The 25,814-nt window shown below is 50.4% G+C and overlaps 2 protein-coding genes and 1 long non-coding RNA gene across 5 annotated transcripts; 1 reads left to right on the top strand and 2 right to left on the bottom strand.

Annotated features, from left to right (window-relative positions):
* Positions 1-14: 14 nt before the first annotated feature.
* On the bottom strand, positions 15-3,570 carry MYL6B (myosin light chain 6B). 2 transcript variants are annotated; one of them, XM_060024965.1, is made up of 8 exons: positions 3,505-3,564; positions 2,558-2,792; positions 1,816-1,843; positions 1,460-1,603; positions 1,057-1,230; positions 450-527; positions 258-295; positions 15-120 (listed from the first exon to the last, which is right to left on the bottom strand). In XM_060024965.1, the coding sequence occupies exons 1-7, from the start codon at positions 3,525-3,527 to the stop codon at positions 267-269; spliced, it is 711 nt and encodes a 236-aa protein (XP_059880948.1). In that variant the 5' UTR covers positions 3,528-3,564; the 3' UTR covers positions 15-120; positions 258-266. The 2 variants fall into 2 exon arrangements, with proteins under 2 accessions (XP_059880948.1, XP_059880947.1); XM_060024964.1 differs by lacking the exon at positions 258-295 and having other exon boundaries at positions 3,505-3,570.
* Positions 3,571-4,203: 633 nt separating this feature from the next.
* Positions 4,204-18,857, top strand: LOC132433770 (uncharacterized). 2 transcript variants are annotated; one of them, XR_009521209.1, is made up of 3 exons: positions 4,204-4,294; positions 17,209-17,846; positions 18,130-18,857. It is a non-coding gene; the product is annotated as an uncharacterized lncRNA (long non-coding RNA). The 2 variants fall into 2 exon arrangements; XR_009521208.2 differs by lacking the exon at positions 4,204-4,294 and adding an exon at positions 7,442-9,588.
* Positions 9,849-24,197, bottom strand: ESYT1 (extended synaptotagmin 1). Its single transcript, XM_060024963.1, has 31 exons — positions 23,753-24,197; positions 21,924-21,965; positions 21,619-21,753; positions 21,441-21,514; positions 21,252-21,324; positions 21,006-21,095; positions 20,779-20,834; positions 20,232-20,355; positions 19,967-20,143; positions 19,768-19,850; positions 19,444-19,492; positions 19,229-19,315; positions 19,034-19,126; positions 18,001-18,072; positions 17,734-17,820; positions 16,254-16,403; positions 15,772-15,927; positions 15,466-15,642; positions 15,228-15,310; positions 15,070-15,118; positions 14,873-14,962; positions 14,634-14,729; positions 14,289-14,360; positions 14,110-14,196; positions 12,011-12,151; positions 11,759-11,901; positions 11,554-11,652; positions 11,339-11,470; positions 11,156-11,261; positions 10,864-10,913; positions 9,849-10,668 (listed from the first exon to the last, which is right to left on the bottom strand). Exons 1-31 carry the CDS (start codon positions 24,134-24,136, stop codon positions 10,629-10,631), a joined length of 3,297 nt encoding a protein of 1,098 aa, XP_059880946.1. The 5' UTR covers positions 24,137-24,197; the 3' UTR covers positions 9,849-10,628.
* Between the last annotated feature and the right edge of the window lie 1,617 nt (positions 24,198-25,814).

Here is a 25,814-nt window from a genome sequence, read left to right as displayed (position 1 = left end):
GCAAGAGTCGGAGACCAAGGGAGGAACCGTCTCTTTATTTTGAAACAATAGCCTCCTGGTGGCAGGAACTTGCTTTCGCCTGCGGGGGCGGGAGGGGGGAAGTATCCGACCCCACTGCACCTGTGGAAAAAGATGAAAGTTGCCAAATCCTGGCGCTCTCGCGCAGCAGGACATGCAGACGTACTTCCCTGCTTTTGCACCCTGGCTGAGGGAAGGGAAGGAGGCTTGCCTCTCAAGGCGAAGTGGGAGGGCCCTACCTGTGGAGCTCAGACGCTTAGGATGTGCTTCAGGAAGGCTGCAGAGAGAGGAGGCAAGAGGGGCTGCAGAAGCTGGCCTGATGATAATCCACCTGACTTTAGATAATATGGGTCCCAGGATGCCTCACCCACATACCTCGAACTTCCTGCCTCCCCGCTTCCCCTGTCCCTTCTGCTCCTCTGGCCCCTCACCTTCATAGTTGATGCAGCCGTTGCTGTCCTCATGTCCTGCCAGAACTGCCTCCACCTCCTCTTCAGTCATCTTCTCTCCTGAGCCCCAGACACGGCGTTTTAGCCCCTGCCTTCCCTCCCTCATCAACCTAGGCCTCTTTCTTCTGAGTGGTACCTCCTCTTCTTCCACCCTGGAGACTTGCCCACAGCAACAGTCCCCCAAGAGAATCCTCTCCCTGTAATGAGCATGCCTTGAACGTGTCCCTGAATCTTGCTTTCCGTTTCACCTCAGTTACACCCGGTGAAAGTTTTGACAGATAAGGAAACTGAATTCCAGAGGATTAAGAGACATACCATATCATAGAGTACGACCATCTCTTCCAAAACCGAAACTCAAATCTCCCACCTCATCCCCTTTCCTCTGCCCTTTGGGAGGCATCTGCAGCCCACACACTTTAGCCTCCACAGGAGTAAGACCTTCAGACTGTCCCCAAGGCTCTGACCTTCTCAGTCTCCTGCCCATGATCTGCAGGAAAGTAATCCCTCCCTGGCTCTGCCTACTTAGCCAAGCTTCTCCTTAGTTCACCCCCTTCTCTCAGCCCCACAGGAGTTCTGGTGCCTGCCTCACCCAGGGTGGTGAGGACATGTCTGAGCTCTGCTCCCATGACTTTGCCATTCGCCTCTTTGTCAAACACCCGAAGCCCCTCCAGGTAGTCCTGGTATGTGCCTTGGTCCCGGCTCTTGGCCACTGCCTGGAGCATGGGCAGGAAAGTCTCAAAGTCCACACGCCGGGACTTCAGCTCTGGAGATCAGAGAAGTGAAGGAGAGGTCACTGTAGTGTCACCCAGGACCCAGCTCCCATACCCACCATGAAGGGTTTTATCCCTTCAACATTCACGGTGCTTTTCTGCCCCTGCGTCTGACAGTTTCTAAAGTCCTGGGACCCACCTCAGCATTTTTTGTCACCTTACCAACATTCCTCGGTTCCACCACCAAACTGAAAACCCGCATCGTCCCAGAGGTCCCCTCACCATCACTCTTGGGGTTCCCCAGGACCTTGAGCACCTCGGCGTTGGTAGGGTTCTGGCCCAGGGCCCTCATCACATCCCCACACTGGCTGTACTGGATCTTTCCATCCCCTACTCGGTCAAACAGCTCGAAGGCCTCCTTGAACTCTGAAGTATAAGGAGGGGTCAGTGTTGACAAGGGGTCCCATCACCACCAGGAGAAAGGAGATTCAGAAACTATGTGCTTGAGCTGAGCAGAACGGGGAACACAAAGAGTACTAGTGTGGGAGTTTTCAAGGTCAGGAATGGAGTTAGGGGAATAGAAGGAGGATCTGAAGAGGGACTTGGGATGGACAGTGGGCTCAGGGGCTTCGCCTCACCCTCCAGCTGGTCCTTGTTAAACTCGATCTGTGGAAGAAAAGAGCAGGTGAGGAGAGATGACAGGGCTCATTCAATTCCTCTCCAACACTCCTCCCGACCAACTGGCAGCCACTTCTGGGGAGGGGCCCAAAGGGACCAGGCTGGGAGCCCAGCCACCTCAGTCCCATTCCCAGCTCCAGACCTTGGGAGAATCCCAAGAGGAGGAATTATTGGGGGGAGGGTTTCCAGGGAACGGGGTTAATCCCATGCCACCTGTTCCCCTCCCTCTACTGCCCTGAGCCCTGCATCCCTCACATAACTGGGGGCTGAACAAAAGCTAAATTTACCCCTGGCCCCCAGCTGTGATTGTCTAACAAGTCTGTCCTCTTCAGCCTTTCCTCCTGGGGTTCAGAGCTGTGGCCTTTAGTGTTGAATAGTCAGCCAGGCACAGGCAGCAGCTCCCTCCCTTCACCTTGAAACTGTCCTCAGAACCCAGATGTTCCCCATCTTACAGACCCTGCCTCCAGCAGGAGGGTCGGTGAGAAGGTGGGGGGGTGTGGGTGTGTACATACACACACGTGACAACAAAGACAACAGCAGAGTCATGAGCCTGGATGCTTCCAAATGGGGTACTAAGAGAAAGCGCCACTGTTATCCAGTGCTTACCGATTCCCTACCTTCTAGATACCCCTAGTCCCCTAGGCTGTATCCCACCCTTGTACCACCCCCTCCAAACTCTTTTCTCATTTTCCAGGGACTCACCACCACTTTGGAGAGATCGATGGGGGGCTCCTGGGTTTTCCCAGGGGTTGGAAGGACAGCTGGCACTGGTGCTGGCACTGGCTCAGCCTTGGTCTTGGCTGGAGGGGCCCCTGCTGCTGGCTTGGCAGCAGGCTTGGGGATAGAGGGTCCTGCTGGTTTCTTCACGGGAACATCCTTCTTGGGAGGCATGATGTCCGGTGGCCAAAGGACAGTGTGCTGATGGGGGCACCCATCTCTGTTTAAATAGCCAGGGAGTCTGGGATGTCAAGGGGCGGGGGCAGGGGCAGGGAGCCAGTTGGCTGTGGGGAGGGTGAGATAGAGGAGAGATATGACGGCCTGCCCTCACTCCCCTGGCCTCCTACAGTTCAGGACTCCTGCCCCAAGGTCTTCTCCCTTCTGTCCACCCCGCCCCAAATGCTGACCAGAACAATGGCCGCTTTGGGGGGGAGGGGGAGGAGGAGGAGGCCAGAGACTGCCCCGAATGGGGGAGTTAACCTCCAGGGTGAGGATAGGATGCTTGCCAGTGACAAACACTGAAATAGGGGTGAGGCAAAGAAGGGCATCCAGGCATTTCAGGCCCCCAACCGCCTGACTCAGAATAGCCCTTTTTCCTAGCAGCTTTAGACTCCTGAAGGCTGAGGCAGGGATGGGGGCCTTGTGAACTGGGATTGTTCAAGTGGAATCTGGGAGTAGTGAAAGGAGAAGGAAACAACCAGCCCTTCCATTTCCCTCTTACCATGGACGAGGAGCAGGGCAGTTGGCCCCACAGCCTAATAATCCTTAATACCTCAAGTCCCTAACCCCCTCCCTCCCAGCCCAGAACTGGAACTTTGCACAATATAGAGAAAGAATAGCAACAGAAGAGTGTGACCCCCACCCCCCGCATTGTACCCTGTGTCCAGTGTTGTTTTAGAGGTGGGGATGAAGGCAAGGATCAAGGAACGAACCTTGTCCACAAGCTTATGGTCATTCAAGTCAGACAAAGGTAGGGTGCCTGCTGAACCTGCAGGGACTCCGTGGTGGCACCTGGGGGGAAGGGCAGGCTCTGAGAGGCAAAGGGCCTAATTTCTAAAATCTCTAATCCAAAAGGATGCGAGAGGTCCCCTGGGCTCCATGAGTACTCACACCCAACCGGAGGGATAATAAAACCCTGACTCAGTAGCCAAGTTACAAACCTTGCTGGGGGCGCTGGGGAAGGGTGAAAGTCGATGGGGGGAGTACGGAAGAGGGGATGGGTTGCTGGTTACTTTTGTTCTGGGGGTAAAGAAGGAGACGATTTAGATAGCATTCTGAGGAAGATAGTAGTGATACCTCTTAGGCCCTGGGATTCAGAGAGTTGATGCTGGGTCTCCCACTCGCAAATAAAGAATTTGAATGTCATTACTGCAAATTGTCTCATTTTAGGAAAGTCAGAATCATTCCTCCAGCCGGGAGTACATCACACACACCCCTAAGCCTTAAATAAAGGAAAGAGTCCCTCCCCAGCGCCCCAAAACTCACCCTGCGGGGTCCAGGTAAGGGGCGGAGGCGGGGCGCAGGGCATCCGCGGGCCCTGAAGGGTTAATTCCCGTGGCCTCTGAGCATGCCGGGAGTCGTAGTCCTCGCGCGCCCGCGGGCTCACGGGAAACGCCGCCCTACATAGCAGGGCGGACGCCGGCTCAGTGACTTCCGGCCCGCGGCGGCGGTTGGTGACTCACGGTCGTTGGGAAGTGATTCTTGTCCCGGAACCGAAAGGCAGTGAGCACTTTACAATCCTCTTCCCTGACCCTAAAACCGCGCGCGGTCCCTCAGGATATCTCCCTTGCTCAGGCCTGCGTTACGCGTTTAGTGTGGGCGGGGATATTTTCCTGAATCCACTGGTGAGAACGCAGAACGTGTGGAAAGGCTGCAGTGGCAGCCGGCCGGATGGAGGTCAAATAGTAGGAAGCGTTTACTGCCCGGGGCAGAGTGATGCGGTCTCTAGCTTCCTCTTGCGGTTTGGTAGAAAGAGAACAGAAGCTGTTGAGTAGCCGTGTGACTTGGAACAGTGACTTGGAACAGTGACTTGGAACAGTTTTTGATATGAACTGGTAGTTGAAGTAAGTGTTAAATTTTGGAATTGAGCCGGGTCACCTGCCCAGTCTCTAAGTTGAGATTTCTCCATTCTGCGCCGCGTATGCGCCAGCCACTTTGTCGGTTCCTCACAGGTCTCCTTGGAGTGGAGGACTGGGTTCTCCAGCCCGTGACTAAGACATCTCTTCCCAGCATTGGACATCTCTTTTCCGGAGATTGTTTGTTTTTTAGATCTGTTTTTTTTTTTTAATTGAGGTATAGTTGTACAATATTACAGAAGTTTCAGGTGTACAACAGTGATTCACAATTTTTAAAGGTTATACTCCATTTATAGTTATTATAAATATTGGTGATATTCCCTCTGTTGTACATCCCCCAGATGTTCATCAAAGGTCTCATCTGTGTCGGGAGGGAACCAGCCCAGGCAGGCCCAACTTCACTTGCTGAATCAGTAAATGCCCTGGCGGCATACCTTGCTGGACATTGGGGCTTGCATGGGCCTGCAGGCAGTGGGTCAGAGTAGAAAACCCTCGGGAGGTCAGAAAGGTGAGGCATAAGTTAACTTTATGGGCAGTGCAGAAGTGATGTATGCTGGTTGGGGAAAGCTTGGAAGAACAGAAATGGGTTGTATAATATGGTTGGTTACAAGACTGGGTGAGGGCATAACAGATGCCTTTTAGTGTCTTTCATCACTTACACAGAAGTTGATTTCGAAGATGTGTTTTATCTGATCTTTTTACTCCTCCTTTCCTTTATGGCCGCCTTTTGGCAGTTTGCCAAGTAGAAGTAGTTATGGCATCATGACTTCTAGCTTTGTAAAAAATATATTTATTTATTTTGGCTGCACCACCTCTTAGTTGTGGCATCGTTGTTTGTTTTTGTTTTTTTTGGCTGCGTTGGGTCTTTGTTACTGCATGCGGCCTTTCTCTAGTTGCAGCGAGCAGGGGTTACTCTTCCTGGCGGTGTGCAGGCTTCTAATTGTGGTGGCTTCTCCTTGTGGAGCATGGGCTCTAGGCTCGTGGGCTTCAGTAGTTGTGGCACGCAGGTTCAGTAGTTGTGGCGCACAGGCTTAGTTGCTCTGCGGCATGTGGGATCTTCCCGGACCAGGGCTCCAACCCATGTCCCCTGCTTTGGCAGGCGGATTCTTAACCACTGCACCACCAGGGAAGTCCTGTCTTTTTGATAATAGTCATTCTAACAGGTATGAGGTGATACCTCATTGTGGTTTTGATTTGCATTTCCCCGATGATTAGTGATGTTGAGCACCTTTTCATGTACCTATTGGCCATCTGTATGTCTTCTTTGGAAAAATGTCTATTCAGATCTTATGTCCATTTTTTTAAACAGGTTATTTGTGCTTTTTTGCTTTTGAGTTGTTTGAGTTCTTTGTATATTTTGGATATCAGTCTCTTATCAGATAAGTGATTTGCAAATATTTTCTCCCATTCAGTAGGTTGTTTCTTTTGCTATACAGAAATTTTTTAGTTTGATGTAGTCCCACTTGTTTATTTTTGCTTTTGTTGCCTTTGTGTTGTGTGTCAGATTGGTTTTTAGTTCTTTAGGGCAGTCTTACCTTTACATTTCAGTAGTACCTTTCTAGTGCAATGCTCCACAAATGTTTTCTGAATTCCTGCCGAAGATTAGAAAATTGACAGGTAGGGGGACTGCTACTGGAGAGAAAGCTTACTAATTTCACCCAGAAATGACAATTGGTAATCTGATAGTGAGGGAAGAGACAGGAAAAATCTGTAAAAGTAGGCAAAATTTTGCCCATCATTTGGCAAAGATTTTTAAAATTGTAATATCCAAAAGAGAATATAGGAAAACATTTTTGTGTAATGCTGGTGGGAGTAGAGAATTCATATAATTTCCTTAGAATGTAGTTTGGAAGACTGTACTAAAAATCGTTAGGGGACTTATGTGTGCCACAACTACTGAGCCTGCGGTCTAGAGCCCACGAGCCACAACTGCTGAGCCCGCATGCCACAACTGCTGAAGCCCACACACCTAGAGCCTGTGCTCCGCAACAAGGGAAGCCACTGCAATGAGAAGCCTGACCAGTGCAACTAAGAGTAGCCCCTGCTTGACGCAACTAGAGAAAGCCCGCGCGCAGCAACAAAGACCCAATGTAGCCAAAAATAAAAAAAAATAAAAATTAAAAAAAATAAAAGTCGTTAGGGAATTCCCTGGTGGTCCAGTGGTTAGGACTCTGCACTTTCAGTGCTGAGGGCCTGGGTTCAGTCCCTGGTTGGGGAACTAAGATCCCACAAGCCACGTGGCGTGGCCAAAAAAAAAAAAATTATTAAAGTACATAAGTTGACCCACCAATTATACTTATCCTAAGGAAATCATTTGAGATGTGTATACTTTTGTGTTCCCACAGTGAATAGCAAAGCAGAACTACCTTCATTTCTGACAATAGAGAATCAGTTAAACTATGGGGCAATCATTCTAAGGAACTGTACACATTGTGACCATTATAAATTATATTTTCAAGGAATATTTAATGAAGTGTAAAAATGCTTATGTGTTAAGTGAAAAAAGCAGGTTATAATATAACTCTAATTTATAAAATATGTATCTCTGTTATCATGTTAGCTTTTCTTCCTTGTGTTAGCGACCTCAGGCCTTAAAGAAAGCTTTGCAGCTCCAGGCGCCACATCTTCCCACTAATGACCCAAGCAGAAAGGAAGGGAGCAGTGAGGGCTCTCTTCTGTTGGCGCTCCATCCCCAGGTGTATTCCTCTTACATCTTATTGACCAGAGCTGGATCATAGAGCCACTCGGAGTTGCAGTGGAGGCTGGGAAAGTGAGTATCCAGCAAAGAGGATTGTGATTAATCCCTTGGGGCTGGCACACTGCCATGCCACTAAGAATGCTCTGGGGTTCTGTAGGTAGGGAAGAGGGGCAAATGGCGGGTAGACAAATGTGTTGCCACACCCAGTTAACTACAGCGTGTTGTTTGGGCCAATAAAGCCACATTCCAAGAGGGCAGTATTTGTAAACATCAGTGACAGTGTACCCATATGCCATCATCTCTGCCTTTCTCTGGAAGAGGTGCCAGTGTCAAAGACCAGCTGTTTGAGAAATAACAAATTAGCATTTGTTTAATTCCTGTGATTAATGACCCTTAGTTTACTTCATCTTTGTGTAAGAGCAACAGTGTACTGAATTGTGTCTCATCTTGTATTTAATACGTAGATCAGTACTTCTTCTCTTATGTATCCTGAACTTGAAAAGGTTGGGAAAGAGTAGGGACCCTTCTGGGATGGAAGAATTTGTGCCATGTCCTTTAGTTTTCTGGAATTGTAATTACTTGGAAGTGATGAACTAGGTAAAGAGTGCTTCTTAAAATCACACATTGCAAGATCTCTGAAGCCAGCTAGAACAGCAGGCCTTGGGCTACATGCCCAGTATTGAATAATAAAACGAGAGACCTTAGAAATATAAGTTCCTCTGCCCTGTGTTTTGGGGGTTTTCACCCCTTCAGTTTTTGGGTCTGGGGAAGGGCAACAGAGACTTCTTGCTCACAGCCAAGGCTCTTAAGTTTATGGGGAGGAAGTAGAGATGGCAGAAGAACCAGCAGTGAGTACCAAGGAGTTATTGGGAAAAAAAATTAGGAGCTGAGTTAGTTGATGGCATAGAGTTTATTTTTATTTTTTTAATAAAGTTTCTTTTATTTATTTATATATATATATTTGGCTGTGTTGGGTCTTCGTTGCTGCGCATGGGCTTTCTATAGGTGCGGCGAGCTGGGGCTACTCTTTGTTGTGGTGCGGGGGCTTCTCATTGTAGTGGCTTCTCTTGTCATGGAGCACGGGCTCTGGGCACATGGGCTTCCGTGGTTGTGGCTCACGGGCTCTAGAGCGCAGGCTCAGTAGTTGTGGCGCACTGGCTTACTTGCTCTGCAGCATGTGGGATCTACCTGGACCAGGGATTGAGCCCGTGTCCCCTGCATTGGCAGGTGGATTCTTAACCACTGTGCCAACAGGGAAGTCCCAATGGCATAGAGTTTAAATTCAGCTTTTGCTAATAAGGTGGATTTTGACAACTCCTTGGAAGCTGAGTTTAGTTCTTTCCCTTGAGCCTTTCCTCTCCTCCCAGTGGACAGCATCTTAAATTCCAGAGAAGATGATAAAGCTCCCCTGAGGCAGTTATGGAATCTCCAAGTTCCTATTCCAGTGACTCAGTTTTCAGTAGTTCACTCTTCCTCCATCTCACTCTCCCTTCACGTGGTAATTAGAAGGGATAGGGCACAGTCTCTCTAGCTTGCATTCCAGGAAGGGTCCCGAAAGGAGCTGAGCTCAGGGTGAGCAGCTCTGAATGGGTATAAAATATTTCTCATGTAGCTGCCCATTGGGTGGGGCCTTAAGCCCTTTTGGATGTGGCTGAACATGCCACTGATACTCTGTGACCCTGTGCTGTGGCACAGAGCTTCCAAGTTCACCAGGTTTAGGAATCCTTTCCCTGGAAAGCCCAGAGGATAATAATCGGTAACAGACTTCATCACTGTGACTGGGAATGAATCGCACCAGAAACTCAATAGCAGCTAATTCACACAGGTCCCTTGACCACCCTGAACGCTACCAACAATCTTGGTGATTGCATCCACAGTAGGTTCTGACCACTAATGAACTTGACTCAATCTCTAAGAAGCAGTCTCAGCTGCAGGGAGCTCCAGTCCACCTGCGCCTACCTCACCACTGTTTGCTCTCACGGAGGAACAAGTTGGTCAGGAAGCTGCACCACGGCCTGGCTCTTAAAGAGAGACTCTGAGAACCAGAGGTGGAGATTCACTGACTTAGAATTACTCTAAGCAGCTACAGCGTAATGTCTTCGGAGAAGGTATGTGCTGACTTGATCAGAGGCGCAAAGGAAAAGACTCTCAAGGGGAAAGGACGGATGCCCACCAAGACTGTGAGAATAACTACAAGGAAAATTCCTGTGGTGAAGGCTCTAGGACTTGGGATCATTTTTCAGGTGAGGATCCACAGCGACTCAGTGACACGCACAGTCCTTCTGCGATTGTTAATAAGATTACTTCCATCAGTACTGAGCCAGGAGTCGAGGTTGAAGTCACCATGGCAGATGTTTTAAATCAACTTTTTTAATAAACTGATAATCAGTTGTTAAAAATATAAACAGACATCATTTGTGAACTGAATAAAGGCTTTTGACACTTGGAATAAACACCTGATGGGTAGGCTGGATTCTCTGCCCTTAAGGAAAAGAGCCACAGATGATTTGAGTATGCCGTTTAATGTAAGATACAGTGGATTGGCAGAGTTGGTACAAAGCTAAGAGATTCATTTCTAGTCAGTGAGTTAACAGCCTAGGCACCTGGACAAAAAATTGGCTCTGCTGTCCTGGGTCCTCCAAAGCCCCCTGTACAGCACCAGCTAGAGGCCCCACACCAAGACTGGTATTGGCTACCTGAAGGCGTTGATGGAATCTACTGTTCCCAGAGTGATTCAAGAGACTGGCTGGCCCTAGTCAACACAGCAGGTGTAATTTTCAGGACAGGCTTGAGGAAAGTGGGTATAGAACTGGACATGGGGTTTGGGTGGCTGTACATTTGCTGCATGCAGTAGTCCAAGAGGCTCTCAGCTGGAGAGGTTAGCCTTTCCACCCTCCCTGACTGCTGTTTGGGAAGAAGGAGAAAAAAGGTCTTTCAAAAAGCTGTATTTGGCATGAGCTAATGCCACTGCCAGTGGCCAGGCACAGACACAGAAGGCCCTGAGGAGCTGGGCGGAAAGGAGAATGTGCAGGCAGAGCAGGAGATAGCCAGCTCACGTCCCTGCCCCAGGAGCCCAGAAGGATGAAGGCCGTGCAGTAAAGGGTAACATACGGTCCTCCTCTTTGGTCACGCAAAGGCCCTAGCATGGGCCTGGGAGGTGAGAGGGCTGAGGGGTGCAGGCTCTGCCCCCGGGCCCCAACCTTTAGGCTCATCACATTGAGGCGGTGATGCAGCGAGAGGCGAGGCAAGGAGACAGAGCAGTCAGGCTGGTAATCTCCGGCTCCTAGGAGCTGCCCTTGTCCTTGTCATCCATGAGGTCATACCTGTGGGAACAAGCAGAGAGGGCTCAGGTAGAAAGATGACTTCTGTGTCCTCTTACAAATGAGACAAGATCTGAGGGCTCTTATACTTCCGAGGATCAGTGGTTCTCAGCTTGGGTTACATCCTTTTTCCCTCCTATGATTGGGATTTTTCCTACTTAAGCATCCAAGCCCATCCCCAGCTCATCAGACACTCACCACTGGGCTGCACCCTGGGAAAGGTCTATCTCAGTGAGGTCCAACTGCACCTGTGTTGGGGGATAGTAGGGGTGAGATGTTACTTTTGATGTTTCCAAAGACCACATCCTACCTTGCTTGACACACTTCTGGTCCCAAACCAGTGCAGAGGTAATTGGGTAGTAAAGTACTATAAAGTACATCTGTAAAGTAATGTCACCAGGGTGCTTACTCCCTAATAGGGACTACAAGCCTTTCCACCAGCAACTTCTAACTCTCACCTTTGCCTGGTCCACCTTTGCCCTCTTCTTACCTTCCCCAGCAGCTCACGCTCTCTTGACATGAAGGAGGAACTAGACTTCACAGAGACATCCAGCTTTCGCCGAAGGGCCTCATCCAGGGGCAATTCCCACTCAAACCTGAGGAGGGACTGGGGTTAGGGGAAGGGGCCCTTCCCGAGCCTGCCATCTCTTCACTTGAATGCTCACTGACTGACCGTTCATCGAATTCAGGATTTAGGGTCCTCTTCTTCTGTGAGCTCTTCCTCTTGGTACCCCGGTTCTTGTCTGGCAGTAGCAACAGTGACACGTAGGGGTCGGGGGGATCCCGTCCATTTTGTCGAAGGGCCCTGTGACAGGAGGAAGGAGGTGATGAGGCAACCTGAGGGGAGGGACGGGGAGAACCTGGAGGATGTGAGGGATGGAGTCTCACCGGCAGCTGTGAACGATGCTGATCAGCTTTCGTTCTTCACTGTAGTACCAAACAGTGAGTTTCACCTGGCCTAGAGGCCCGGCTGGAGCCTCAAGGGGACTGTGGAGAGATGGAGATAGCGTTGGGAGGAGGTAGTGCCTCGGGAGTCTGTAGCTTATCCTTCGTATCCTTGACTGAGTCCCATCTTTCCGACCCAGCGCTTTACCTGTCACTGTGTGTTAGGCGCTGCCGGAGCTCTGGGGCTGAGGAAGTGATGTGAGGGAGTCCTCCCCAGAGCTCCGGTTCTTCGCTTAGAGATGAGGAGCTGTGGCTGTAAGCTTCCACCCCTGAGTGCTGGGACACCAGGATCTAGGTAAACAAGAAAGCAGCACGCAGAGTCCTTCCGCTCCCGGGCTAGAAGGACACGACCCTCTGCTCCCGCCCTCCCTCCCCTTGCCCACTGTCTCCTGGCACTCACCCTGAGCTGTGCTCTCAGTAGCACCTGCCCTGGACCATTGCTGAGCGTAAACCAGTGGTCCAAGCAGAGCCGGTCAGCCACGAGGAGCTCAGAGAGGGGCAGGGATAACGAGCCCAATGCGCCAGTCCCCTCACCCTGAACCTGTGGAGCAACAGGACTGCCGTCAAGAGAGAAGTGATTTGGGTAGGTCCCTGGCGATCCAGTGGTTAGGACTTGGCGCTTTCACCGCCAGGGCCCGGGTTTGATCCCTCGTAGGGGAACCCGCAAGCCGCAGAGCGAGGCCAGAGGCAAAAAAGAGAGAGAGAGAAGTGATTTAATCCTGGCATTCCAGGTCCAAATGCTTGGACACTTGAGTGGTTTTGGAGAGACTCCCCTTCGTGAAGGGCAGGGGAGCTGTGGTAATAGTTGCTGCTGGTCCCACTTCCCTGCTTCCCTTTCTTTTTTAACCAGAGTAGACTGTACTATCTTTACTTCCTAAGCTTTCACAAATTATCCCAGTAATACCTGCATAGGGTAGAAAAAAGAATAGTAAAAATAGAATAAAATTGTTTCCTGCCCATCCTGTCCTCATGTCCATACTCCAAATGTAATGAGCCCTTCCTATTTTCTTTGTTCTGGCGTAATTCTAACTAATATGTTTATACCTCTATTTCAGAATTTGCCAACTTTAATATCTACTGATTCCCTGCTATTCAAGATGACAAATTGAGCTTATTTACATCTCTTCTCTACCTCTGCCAGTGTTGTTAATAGTCGCATTATTTGACATTCTGTTGGTTTCTATTCATGTAATTCTCTACTTACTGTTCTGTCAACTTTGGAAGGTATTTGACTTACTCCATATAGAGAAAGTCAGCACGCCTATATTACCTTCCCCCATCCTCTCCCCACCTCCCATACCTCTTCACTTTTTGGTCACCCTTCGACCCACTGAAATCTAGCTTCTACTCCATTCCAGCCACTGAAGTTGCTCCAGTCATCAGTGACCTCCTAGTTTTAAAAGTCAGTGAATAGTTTTCAGTCACCTAATTTTACCTCTCAGTAACATTTGACCACTTCCTGTCTTTTGAAACACTCTTCTTTTGGCTTCTGGAACCCACTCTCTCCTGGGGAGCGTCCCACCACCCTGGCCACACTTCAGTGCTCTTCTTCCTCCATCTGCCCTTCTGTTGCAGCGCCCAGCATGTCCAACCTTTGTCTTCTTTTCACTCTACACACGCCCTGCGAGATCTCACTCACGCTTGTGACTGCAGCTGCTACCTGTTGCTTGCTCATGATGCTCAAACAAGAGGGAGAGGGAGGAACACCACAGTGGGCCACAGATCTACCTTCCAGATGGCTGTCTCCCCTTGGACAGCCCTCAGACATCTCAATTTCAAAAACTCCTGCTCGGTGCATTCCCCGTGTTGGCAATGGCACCTTTATCTGTCCATCCACACTAAAACCCCAGGAGTTAACACCTTTGTTCTTTGTTCCTCTTTCCCCTCCATGTCAAAATAACCACCAAACACTATCTGGCCTTTGTCAGTTCTCGCTTCAATTACTCTAACAGTCTCTTAAGTGACCTACCTGCCTCCAGTGCTTGCTTCCTTCAGTTCATTTTTTTACCCTGATGTCGACACCATCTTCCTAAGATGCAAATCTGAATGCTACCTCTCATTCCTTCAAATGTTTCCCTATGCCTTTAGGATAAAATCCAAATTCTTAGCATAATTTTTTTGTGATCTTGCTCTTTCCTGCCTCTATAATGTATAATTTGCCTTCTTTCTCCTCCATTCCCTTCTCAGCCTTAAGAGTTTTCCTGTCCTTCTTTTCTTGGTCAGGGCCTATTTACCCTTAAGCTAAGGACGCCTTTCTTACTATCTTTCTTACCTCACCTTTTCCCTTGTCTGAGTTAGAACCCCTCCTTTTTTCCCTACACTGCCTTTACCTCAGCAGTTATCAGTCAGGAAGTATTCTCTGGTTATTTTTCTCCTAAAAGAAGAGTGTGAGCTCCAAAAAGATAAGAACATCTTTTATCTCTGAATGCCCTGTGCCTGGTTCAGTGCCTGGCCTGTGACAGCAATCTGCAAAATGTTTGTAGAATGAATTTACGGTACCTGCAACTCCAGGCTCTCAGAGTTTGGTTTCCTGATGAGAAAGGAGGCACTCTCATCCCAGACAGGGGCTGACGTTTGGGAAACAGTCTGGTGGAGATGAGGGGTATGATCAGTGTTGACATTTTCTCCTCTACGCCTCTCATCCCTCCCATTCTTAGTCCTGCAGCATTTCCTAATACCTTAGTTTTATGAGAAGTATCTCCCACGGCAATAGTAGCATAAGGGCTGGGAGGCTTGGTACCTTTTCGGAGCTGGAAAGAGAATGTTATTCTTAAATTTGGACCAGTTAGGCAGATTCCCCCCTCCCCTCACAAATTACATCCACAGCCAGTGGCCCATGTCCCCATGTCTCCACTTGACAGCCCTCACCCTCCTGGCCTCGAACAGAAAATTCTTCCCACCCCAGCACCACCCTGGGAGAGAGGAATTTGGAATTTACTATTCCAAATACACTAGGAGCATCCAAACCTGAGGGATGTAGAAGAAGGGCCAGGGAGCTATGGGGCGTGGGGAGCATATCTCACCGGCAGGTCCTCAGCCCGCTCCAGGTAGACGGAGAGCAGGGCCGCCGCCAGTTCTGCACTCTTCTGAGTCTGGATCAAACTGTTCACCTGCAGCACCTGGGGAAGGACACATGGGAGCTGGGGAGTGGTAACTGACACTCTGGGGCCTGGCATATGCCTTAAAAGCTCATAGAAGAGTTTACCTTGACCCATCTTGGGTCCCTCTTGGGTCCCTTCCTTCCTCCAGCATCTTTCCTTACCTCCTCTAACTCAGCAGCAGTGGGACGGGGGATCAGACGCTCCAGACACAAGTGTAGGCGGCCAGATGGGACATCCTCCAGGGTCAGCCACTGTGGAAGTGGGCAGGGTTAAGACTTGGGGGCGTGGGGACAGGAACTATGAGAATGAACCATGCGTCAAGATCAGGACAGACTGCTGATTCTAATTCCATGCTCACCTCATCGAGGAAGCCATTGTTTAGGACTGTGGTGAGACTCACTTTACACCTGTAGAGGAGAAAGATTAAGGACTATGGTCAAGAGCCAAGTCTTTTGTCTCCAAGGTCTACAGAGGCCCAGCCCATCTTCCCCGCTGGACGCCCCCCGACCGCCTCACCTGCCCAGAAAGTCATCCTTGTCCAGGTCCTTGTCAAAAACTTCAACCTCTAGCTCTTGGCCTGGAATTGATGTGACGATCACCTAGTGGGAGAAAATAGTGGGATCCTTTCGTTTTCTTCTCAGAATGACTGGACACCTCCCCCAGTCAACTGAACCCCAGAAGTTTTTTAGACCACTCTCAGAGCTGGGGGAGGAATGGGGCAAGACTGGGAAGAGTCTTAGCCCTCAATTCTGACCTCAAAGACCTCGTTCCAACGGGGATTGAGATCTTCCCGAACAACACGGCTCCGGAAGCTTCGTCCTCCCAGCTTTAGTTTGACATAGGGGTCTGACTTCCCCTTCACTAATCCCCCCAAGAAACGGTCTTTGGCAATCAGGTCCTGGGCCTCTAATACATGAATCCGAAGCACATTCTGTAAAAGGGACAGATGGGGCACCAGGTGGCGGTCAAAGAGAGAATACTGTCAGACCCAACCCTGAAACAGGCTTTGCGCACGTAGGGTGGGCAAACAGACTCCAGTACTTTCCAGATATAGACTTACCTCCGTCCCAAAGTTACTGTCAGGAGTAGTGTGACTGGGTCGAGGTGGGGCATCCACACTGCTGCCTGTCTGGGGGCTCTCGTCGTCCAGGTCCCAAGCTCCAGGAGTACTAGGCACAGCAGGGAAGCGCACTTCTGATGAATCCAAGTACAAGAGCTGGGAAGGGTAGTGTGATTGTCAAATCAAAGCAGTGCATTTAGCCACCAGCAGGCAAGGTATGTGGGGGCTGGGGGGGGCGGGGCAGAGCAGGGGCTCTGACAGGGAAACTAGGTCCCTGCCTTGGCTGTGCTTATCGCTGGGGGGTTCACTCCACACTCACCCAACTCAGACACCATGTCTTCCCCCAGTTAGATCAACAAACATTTTTTGTGCGTCTGCTAGATGCTTTCAGATACACTAGCTCATTTCATCGTAGAGGATCCCCTTTCCTTACTCTTAATACCACCAGGAATCCACGAGGCCCTTCCCCTCTACCTCCATACCCTCATAACCAGTTTCATGTACAGCCGGGAGTTTGGGCCAGAGCTGCTGAGCTGGAACCACTGGTCCAGGGTGAGTTCAGGGGCAGTCAGCAGGCGAGCCAGAGGCAGGGTCAACGCCCCTAAAGTCAGGGCCCTGGAGTCATCCTTCACCTATAGGCACAGGAGGAGGGGATGGAGTGAGGGATTAGGGAAAAGGGAGGTAGACTGCGGAAATGATGACACAGCTGCAGCTCATTCTCTCTGTGCCAATCAAACCTTTTGCTCCACTCCAGGCCATCCTTTTACAGTCCTCTGCCTACTCTACAGTCCCTTCCTCCTTTGCTCTTTCTGGTCTCATTACCTGGAAAGTTCTCATTCTGCTCTTCTCTGCCTATTTAAATCCTACTGATACTTTAAGACCCTCTGAAAATCTTACTTCCTTCACAAAGACTCTCTAGTTACTCCAGCCTCTGTACCTTTCTCTGGCCATCCTAAGCACTATACTATGGGTATTTTACTCCCAATGATTAATGTTGAATCATTCTTAGATGGTTATATATGTTTGTCTCCTCTCTGAAACTAGCCAGTAAGCTTCGTGAGGGCAGATACTGTATTTTGTGATTTTTCTATGACCTTAAAAGTGCTAGATGTCTGGGAGGCTGGGACTGGCATATGCACACTACTCTATGTAAAACAGATAATCAATAAGGACCTACTATATAGCACAGGGAACTCTACTCAGTACTCTGTAATGACCTATATAGGAATAGAATCTGAAAAAAATAGGTATATGAATACGTATAACTAAATCACTTTGATGTACATCTGAAACTAACACAATGTTGTGCTAACCCTATACTCCAATGTCAAATTAAAAATTTAAAAAAAAAGTTAAAATCAAATAAAAATAAACCAGAAAAAAAAAAGTGCTAGGTGTCTAGCTGGTGCTCAATATGTTCCTCTCTTCTTTTAACAGGGTTTTTGTTTAGTTTTTGGCTGTGCCGCATAGCATATGGGATCTTAGTTCCCCAACCAGGGATTGAACCTGTGCCCCCTGCAGTGGGAGCGCAGTCTCAACCACTGGACCACCAGGGAAGTCCCCTTCTCTTCTTTTAAAAAATAATTTTTTTGAGGCATAATTTACATACCACAAAAATCACTCATTTTAAGTGCACAATTCTCAGTTATAAAAATGATTCTAGAGAGACAGGTGGGGAACCGTGGAGAGTAGAAGAGGTGGAGAGTCTAGGTAGGTGGACTGAAAATAGAGATCATGGAATTCCCTGGTGGCCTAGTGGTTAGGACTCCGTGATCTCACTGCCAAGGGCCTGGGTTCCATCCCTGATCAGGGAACTAATATCCCGAAAGCCACACGGCACAGCCGAAAAAAAAAACAAGAAGAGAAAATAGAGATCAAAGGAGAAGATGGAGAGAAGAAATGGTGCAGATCTGAGAAGACAGAATAGGGTATCGAGGAGGGACTGATAGGTGATTCTCTCACCTGCACATCGAGCTCCTGGCTTCGAGGGTCTTGCAGGAAGAACCGGAAGGCCGCCTCCCACACCGGGCAGTTGGTGTTATAGACAGCCTGGAGATGTGCAGGATGTAATCAAGGTACATGCCACAGTCCCAGTCCTGTTTCTCCAGAAAACCCTTCCTCTTACAGGCATCCTAAAGGGAACACTTCATCCCAAGAACAGTCCTCCCTCCTCCTGTCCCCACACACACACGACACCTGGCACAATGATATCCTTGTCCTGGCCCTCACCTTGCTCTCCTGGGTCACATCCTGAATTGACAGCTGTACCATGGGGTTGGGCTCCTTGTTCCCCTTCTTCAGCTGTGGGGGGGTAGAATTCAGAATTCACTATCTTGGTTGTTTTTGTTTTTGTTTCAGTGAAGGAAGGACAGCTGTCATCAGAATCCTTCCCCTGGTGCTTCCCTGGTGGCACAGTGGTTAAGAATCCACCTGCCAATGCAGGGCACACGGGTTCGAGCCCTGTTGCGGGAAGATCCCACATGCTGCAGAGCAACTAAGCCCATGCACTGCAACTACTGAGCTTGCGCTCTAGAGCCCGCGAGCCACAACTACTGAGCCTGTGCACCTAGAGCCTGTGCTCCGCAACAAGAGAAGCCACGACAATGAGAAGCCCGCACACTGCAATGAAGAGTAGCCCCTGCTCGCTGCAACTAGACAAAGCTTGCACACAGCAACAAAGACCCAATGCAGCCAAAAATAAATAAATAAAATAAATAAAGATTATAAGAGAATATTATGAACAACTTTATACAAATAGTTAGAAAACATCGATTAAATAGATAATTTAAAAATATAACTCACGGGACTTCCCTGGTGGCGCAGTGGTTAAGAATCCACTTGCCAATGCAGGGGACACGGGTTCAAGCCCTGGTCCAGGAAGATCCCACATGCTGCGGAGCAACTAAGCCCATGCGCCACAACTACTGAGCCTGCACTCTAGAGCCCACGTGCCACAACTACTGAAGCCCGTGCGCCTAAAGCCCATGCTCCACAACAAGAGAAGCCACGACAATGAGAAGCCCGCACACTGCAATGAAGAGTAGCCCCTGCTCGCTGTAACTAGAGAAAGGCCGCACACAGCAACGAGACCCAACGCAGGCCAAAAAAAAAAAAAAAAAAAAATCGTACTCCTGGACCCCCTCTTTGGAACCCTTGTGTTACATGTTGTTGCTACTGAAGCAGAGCAGGCCAGGGGAAGGGAGAGTGTGGGAATGCTGCACCCATGGCTTCCTGTTCACCTGCCCTCAGAAGCCACACTCACAGGAAGATCCTGGGCCCGATCCAGATAGACAACTAAGATGGCAGCTGATGGGGGCTCCGGGTGGGAGGAGACTCCTCGGTTCCACTGTAGAACCTGGTGTGGGGTGGTAGTAGTCAGACCTTCATCCCTCCAGCCCCCCATACTTCTAGCTATGTATTTCTCCCCTGCTAGCTTCCTGTTTTCAGTGTTAGTTACCTGCTCCAGTTTTTCTGCATCCGGCAAAAGTGAAAGCCATTCTAGCCTTAAGTGAACTTGGCCTTGCCCACTTTGTAGAGGGAACCACTGGAGGGAGAGGTAGAAGTGAGGTATAGTAGAGATCATATACACCCAATCTCTTCCCCACCAATGTAGCAATCACCGTCTACACAATGGGGGACAGCACCCTCCACCTTCCTCTTCTCTCAACTTACTTCATCCATTACTCCAGCCTGCAATACTTTCCCTACATCCAGCTTCATTCTGGGAGCAGTGAAAGGGAAAAGAGGGGAGTGTTACAATTAGCAACATGTCATTCACTGGCCCCCTTCTCATCCACACAGAAATAACTGGCACATCTCAGACTCCCTTCTTACCCTCCGGAAATATATATGCATGTGTGTGTGGTGGGGATGAGGGGTGGGAAGGCTGGGAAGGAAAATGAAAATATGATTCCCAGGCCTGGAAAAGGATTATAATTACCTCTGAGACCTTGGTGGCCCTGGGGATTTAGAATCCTAACACAGGCAGAGTCTCACCTGCCCAGAAAGTCATCTTTGTCTGGATCCTTGTCAAACACTTCCACCTCAATTTCCTGTCCTGGGACCTCGTGTACCATAACCTGAAGAACACAGAGGGATGAGGGTCCGCAGGTGTGAAGATCATCCAATCAGCATATTCTCTCAAATCTCCTGGAGCCTCCCCATCTGACATAGCCCCACTTGTTGGCTCTCCCACCTCATAAGTCTCTCCCCACTGGGGGTTGAGTTCCTCATCAATGACACGACTGCAGAATGTCTGGGTGCCCACTCGCACCAGTGCGTAGGGGTCTGACTTGCCCTCAATCAGGCCCTTTACGTATTTGTCCTTGGAGCTCAGCCCTCGAGCGGCTAGCAGGTGAATCCGAATAATGCCCTGAGGGTAGGAATCATATTGTGAGAAATTAAAGACCCACCACAGGGTTCCCGAGAGAATGATCTATCTAATAGGGGAGAGACCATACCCTGGGAAGAGGGGAACGCAACTGGGCCACATCTTGAAGGTCAGGCACAAGGGGCACCAATAATCGGTTGGGCAACACAAGAAAGGCAGCGATGGAATCCATGATCATGGTGTCAGAGAGGGAGCTGAATGGGGGATTGGAAAAGGAGGTGAGTGTGTCAATATTTCCCCACCGCCAACTATGTTTCCCACAACCAAGAGAGACCTAAAGCTAGAGGGAAGTCCTTTCTTGAAAATACCTTTTTGCTTCTCTTCTACCCTGATTTCCCACCTACTGCTCTGTCCCCTCCTCACTGCCATCGCAGCTCTTCTTTTGCCCTTTGCCCTGGCTGAGGAGTCTGTAGCCCACTTCATTCTCTACCAAAATGCACAGTCCCCCCACAGAAGAAAAATCACAGTATGAAACTTTTCAGGGGTATTTGTCTGATCTCCCCAACTACGGTCAAGGCTCTTAGAGGGCATCAGCTGCATCTTTTACTGCTCTGTATCCCTTAAACCCCCAAACCAGGGCTGGAACACTTAGCAGGTGCTCGATAAATCCTTCATACCTGAGTCCTGGGATATCCAGCAGGTTGGTCATCCCTGTCCAGTTGATATCTAGGGTCTGGAAGCAAAGAGCAGGGGGATCGGGACAGAGCATATGGTGGCATGGTCACACCCATCCAACAGTTGCCAGACCCTCAGCCTACTTGTCAGTTCCCTCCCCCATTCCCCATAGCTTCCAGTCCTCTCTGCTTCCCCCGCTTCCCTACCCCTCCTCAACGTTTTCCCTTACCGGGCGTCGGATAAAGAACATCGACACAGCCCCCACGATAGGAAGGTTCCCAATGAGTGGTTCAAGAATCACCCGTAGGACACCCTGCAGCTGGGGCAGGAAGAGACGAACAAAGCCTTTCCTCAGAAACGGCCTTCTTTCCCTCCCAGACCTCCCCAGCCTTGGTTTTCCCAACCTCCCACTTCCCCATATCTAATGAAACTTAGGGCAAAGGCTTCTTATGGAGGCCCCTGACAACTGCCCCACCTGCATGCCCTTGACTCCTGCTTTGCAGAAATATTTCTTCACTTCCACATCGATCTGTACATCACCTACGTAGCTGGGAGTTGGTGAGGAAGAGAACAGAGGGTTAGTACTAGGCTGAAGTGGGTAAGGGGAGTGAAGTAGTCAGAGTGACCAGGAAAGGGAATCGGGAAGAGTGGTGAGTGGCATTACCTGATGTTCAAGTCCAGCAGGATCTGTTCTTTCCTCTGAGCAGGGTGAACCCTGACTCCTACGATGCGCAGTGGCTGCAGAGATGAATGCTTGAGAGGGGAGGGAAAGGCCCCTTTGGGCCACCCATCTCCCCTGCTCCATCTCTTCCCTGTCGTTACTTTCCCTCCTACACACGTACCTTTTCACCCAATTCCACTCGTGTAAATGTAAATGTTTGCAGGTGGGGGTTAGATCCTCGAACAGCTGGGGCCACAGTTTCGGCCAAAAGCTTCTCCATATACTGGCCCAGGAAGGGCCAGACCTGGGCCACAATCTGGGAGGAAAGGGAGCTTGTCATAGGAGAGCACTGCCTTCCCTCTAAAGGCAAGTTCCTTCAGACTCCTCCCCATGGGGAGGCTAGATTTGAAGCGTGGCAGGGTCTGACAAGAGAGCGAACCCCATTCCCCCTCAGGAAAAACAAAACCCAAGACAAGCAACCCTCACCTTATTTAGCCACTCAGCTTTTTCCACATCTGGGAAGCTGACCTGGAGGTGGAGAACGTGGAGATAGTGAGGAGCACTGTCCTCTGCCCGTAGTTTCCTAAGATGCCAGGTGGATGCCCACTAAGGAAAGCTAAGTGTGACAGGGCCTCCTCACACCCAGGGGTTGGGGGAGGGGCCGGGATGTCCTGAGGATTCATTCCTCCAGGGGGTTTGGGGCCCTGGGAGCTGACAGTGTCAGCCACACAAAGTTGCTTTGCAGATAGCTCAGGGGTGTGAAACGATGACAGCTGCTGGGGCAGAGAGGAGGAGGAGGGAAGAGAAGGGCACATTCTTTCCGGAGGGGGAGGTCCTGACAAATCAGAGTTTGAGGAGGAAATCCTGGGATTGGAGAAGTCCTGGTTCCTTTTACCAGCCTTCCCTCTGCCCCTCGAACTGGGGCTTCTACACCAAGAGGTGAAGCAGGATGCGGCTCCTGTGTTAGGGAGGGGCCAGAAGAGCTATACAGGCCCAGGCTGGTGTTTTCTTTCTTTTTAATCGGTGTTACTCTTGATGGGAAGGAAGGACACCTGTGCTTTGTACTGGGGGAGGAGGAGGGGTAGTTGCTTTAGGAGGAAAATTAGTTTCCATGATGAGAAGTGGGAAGAACAGAGACTCTTGCTGCCTGGGCTACAAGTCCCATGGGACCATTTCTGCCCCTTTCTCCTCCCCAGTCCAGGGTCTGGGAAGCATAGCTGTATTTGCCTAGTGTCAACTTTTTCGGTACGCGGGCCTCTCACCACCGCGGCCCCTCCCGTTGCGGAACACAGGCTCCGGACGCGCAGGCTCAGCGGCCATGGCTCACGAGCCCAGCCGCCCCGCGGCATGCGGGATCCTCCCGGACCGGGGCACGAACCCGTGTCCCTTGCATCGGCAGGCGGACCCCTAACCACTGTGCCACCAGGGAAGCCCTGCCTAGTGTCAACTTCGACTCCCCCAGGCAGGCACCTCTGCTGGGAGGAGCAGGAAGGGAGGGGCCGGGAAGGGCCGGGTAACGGGCTCGGCATCTGCAAGGCCTGAGAAGCTATCGAGGGCCCTTACCACAGGAGAGGGGACGTAGAAATAGGGTCCTGGCCCCAACCCAGCAGGCGCAGCCCGCAGCCCGGAAAAGGGTGGGGCCGGCCAGGGGCGGTGGAGTGCGGCAGCGGGCACTGCAGCAGTCACACTACCCTCCCCGCAGTACCCCCGCCCTTTGTCCAGCAGCCGCCTCCGCTGCGCTGCGGCCAGGCCGCCTAAGGCTGGAAGGCTAGGGCCGGAGGGTCCATCCGGGTGCGGGAGCTCGACTGGGCAATGCTCCCAGGGAGGGTCTCGGGATATGAGCGGGAAGAGGGAGAAGAACCTTATGGCCTTAAATAGGTTTAAAAAAAAAAAAGTCTTGGGGAGGACAGGAAAGAGGAGGGAACCCACTGAGCGGCAACGGGAACAGGGACGCCCAGGAGCAGTGTGAGTGGCACCAGAAACGAGGAGGGGCGTTCGAGCGGTTTGGTTGGAGGAAGAGCCACGGCTGAGACGGGCTCCCCAAATGTTATTGCTCTTGCCCAAGCGTAGAGGAAGAAGTCCTGATTCTGTGGAAGAATCGGGATCCGGGCGTGTGGAAGGGGGGGCGGGTAGTGGATAGTCGGTCCAAAGAGTGGCGCGTCCCTGCAGGTAAGAGGCTAGCGGGCCAAAGGGGAAAGTCTGGGGCCCATCGTCCCAAGATGCGGAGCTGACTTTAAGGATAGGGAGGGAGAGCCCGAGAACTAAGGGGCAAGAAGGGGACTATGCTGCACTGAGGATTGAGGGTGGTCGCTCACCCAGGCAGGTAGTTCTCGATGGCTCATGTAAAGAGTTTTCGTCGTGAGCCTCTCCTCATCATCCAGCAGCTGTCGCGCTACTCGAAGGCTCCGTTCTTTCTCCTCGCGGACCCGGCGCCAGCCCAGGTAGAGGGCGAGGCCGAAGAGCACAAAACCCACGCTGAGTCCTATTGCCCCGGCCAGGTACACCGGCACCAGCACCAGCAACCGCCGCCCGAACGAAGTCAGCACCGCCAAGGCCTCACCCGCGGCGCCTGGGCCGGCAGGTTGGTTCCCAGAACTCTGGTCCAGCTTTGCGTGAGCAGTGGGAGGCTGGTCATGGGGGTCGGAGGGAACGTAGGGCTGGTCCACTGGGCTGGGGCGGTCTCCAGGAGAGCGGTCCATGCTGCCACCTCTGGGAGGACCCGCCCGACCCAGAGACCAGCTAGAGGTTGCCTAGTTCTGAGACCAGATTCCCCGCCTACAAACCATAAACCCCAGAATGGGGGAGGGGACTTAGAGCCACGCCCATTCGTTCTGACGGTTCGGGTTGGTCCGTGCCGCATAGATGAAGGTGGAGTCAAAAGACCGAAACCCCGCCCCCTGCCTTGGGGAGAGGAAAGGGCTCGGGAGAGGCAGTACCTTCCTGATTGGACCGGAGTGCCAAGATGGGCGGTCTGAGATGGCGGGAAAAGGAGAAAAAAGGCTAAAGAGCAGCGTGAGATTAGCCAGAAAGAGGGGGGAGGAGCGGCGTACAATTTCAAGAGGAGAGGCGGGACCAGGAGCTCCCCCACGTGGGATTGGAGTGCCTATGGTATGACGTCATGCAGAGCCGCACCGGCAATTACTCTGTTTTAGAGAGAGCTGGAGTTGCGAAGTTGAGGGGTTGTGGAGCGTCGGGATTTCCTTCCCCTCCCTTCAGACGGTTTGGCAGAACTTGGTCTGCGATTCCTACATGTTCATTTGTCTCCTTTCCCACGTTTTCATACTTTAAGCACATTCCTTATCCTTCCACTTTTTTTTTTGCTGGTTGTCCTTATAAAAGGAAAGTAAATTACTCTATTTGGAATGAAAGTGTTCGATGATCGACCCTGTTTATCTTGTTCCCAGTCCTCTATTTTGTCTATGCAGTGTAACGACAGACTCTAGAGAAAACTGGAGAACCCGAAAATTACAGAATTGAGATAATCTAGCCTTCAGGCAAGAGGGAGGGGGGAAAAAAGCGGAGTGAATAGGAAGTGAGGCTTTATTTCTCTTTAGAAATCTCCAAGTTAGTTCATTCTATGTCCAAGAATTAGTCATCTCTATTTTAAAGAGCAGATTAAAACTAAATTGGCTCCAAGGGGGGTGGGGTCTCAGCTGCCGCAGAAATGATTACATTTTCCAAGAATTCCTGACCCTGAGGAACTGCTAGGACACTAAAATGGGAAATCAAGAGTAATGAGACAATTCTGTTTCTCATTTGCCTGGGTTATAAGGAAGGTTTAGAATACAGTCAGATGTATAACTAAGTTCTACATCGCACTGTGTAGGTTTAGGAAGGAAAAAATGCAGGGTATATTGATGATGACTCTTGTTACTAGTTAACTGGACTTAGAGGTGTACTGTTGTCCAGGGACTTAGAAACTGGACTGATTGGAAGCCCAGGAGGGACAGATTGGTCATGATTACCTTCTAATGCGATGTATGTGGGGCTTGTGTTATTCTGTTTGGTTTACAGCTGTTAAATTTTATCTGGCTCTGCAGGACATAGATTTCATCAGGCTATGTTTCATCAAAGCTGTTTAAAACTTATCCCTCCCTCCCTTAATCTTAAATTTTCTCACTTCCCTTTCTCTACTTCTCTGAAACAGTATCTAAACTGCTTCTTTCAGTTTGCAGAACTGTGTAAGGAACAGTTTTCCATCTGCCTCCTATGTTCTCTGTATTCTCAGAGATGAGCAGGTAAAAAAGGAGCTCAAGGAGTTTGGAGGAGGTGAGTGCCCACCAACTTGATGAACCAGAACTATAGCAGGAAAATGGATGAACATCCTCAGAAGGAAACCTCCCTATAAACTGAAATTTGCCAAACACTGGAGTAGGG

Source organism: Delphinus delphis, chromosome 11, assembly GCF_949987515.2.
Source record: "Delphinus delphis chromosome 11, mDelDel1.2, whole genome shotgun sequence".
NCBI lineage: Eukaryota > Metazoa > Chordata > Mammalia > Artiodactyla > Delphinidae > Delphinus > Delphinus delphis.
This window is presented reverse-complemented; position numbering and strand designations above follow the sequence as displayed.

What these genes read in the sequence shown, in the direction of transcription:
- MYL6B (XM_060024964.1), bottom strand. Translation starts at nt 3,527, where the DNA reads ATGACCATAAGCTTGTGGACAAG. An exon ending in TAACAAGGACCAGCTGGAGG is followed by an intron (nt 1,604 to 1,815) that starts GTGAGGCGAAGC and finishes CTTATACTTCAG; the next exon opens with AGTTCAAGGAGGCCTTCGAG. An exon ending in ACATGTCCTCACCACCCTGG is followed by an intron (nt 528 to 1,056) that starts GTGAGGCAGGCA and finishes TCTGGGGCTCAG; the next exon opens with GAGAGAAGATGACTGAAGAG.
- ESYT1 (XM_060024963.1), bottom strand. Translation starts at nt 24,136, where the DNA reads ATGGACCGCTCTCCTGGAGACCGCCCCAGCCCAGTGGACCAGCCCTAC. An exon ending in CAGGAGTCAAGGGCATGCAG is followed by an intron (nt 21,096 to 21,251) that starts GTGGGGCAGTTG and finishes TTCCTGCCCCAG; the next exon opens with CTGCAGGGTGTCCTACGGGT. An exon ending in ATGCAGAAAAACTGGAGCAG is followed by an intron (nt 19,127 to 19,228) that starts GTAACTAACACT and finishes ACCCCACACCAG; the next exon opens with GTTCTACAGTGGAACCGAGG.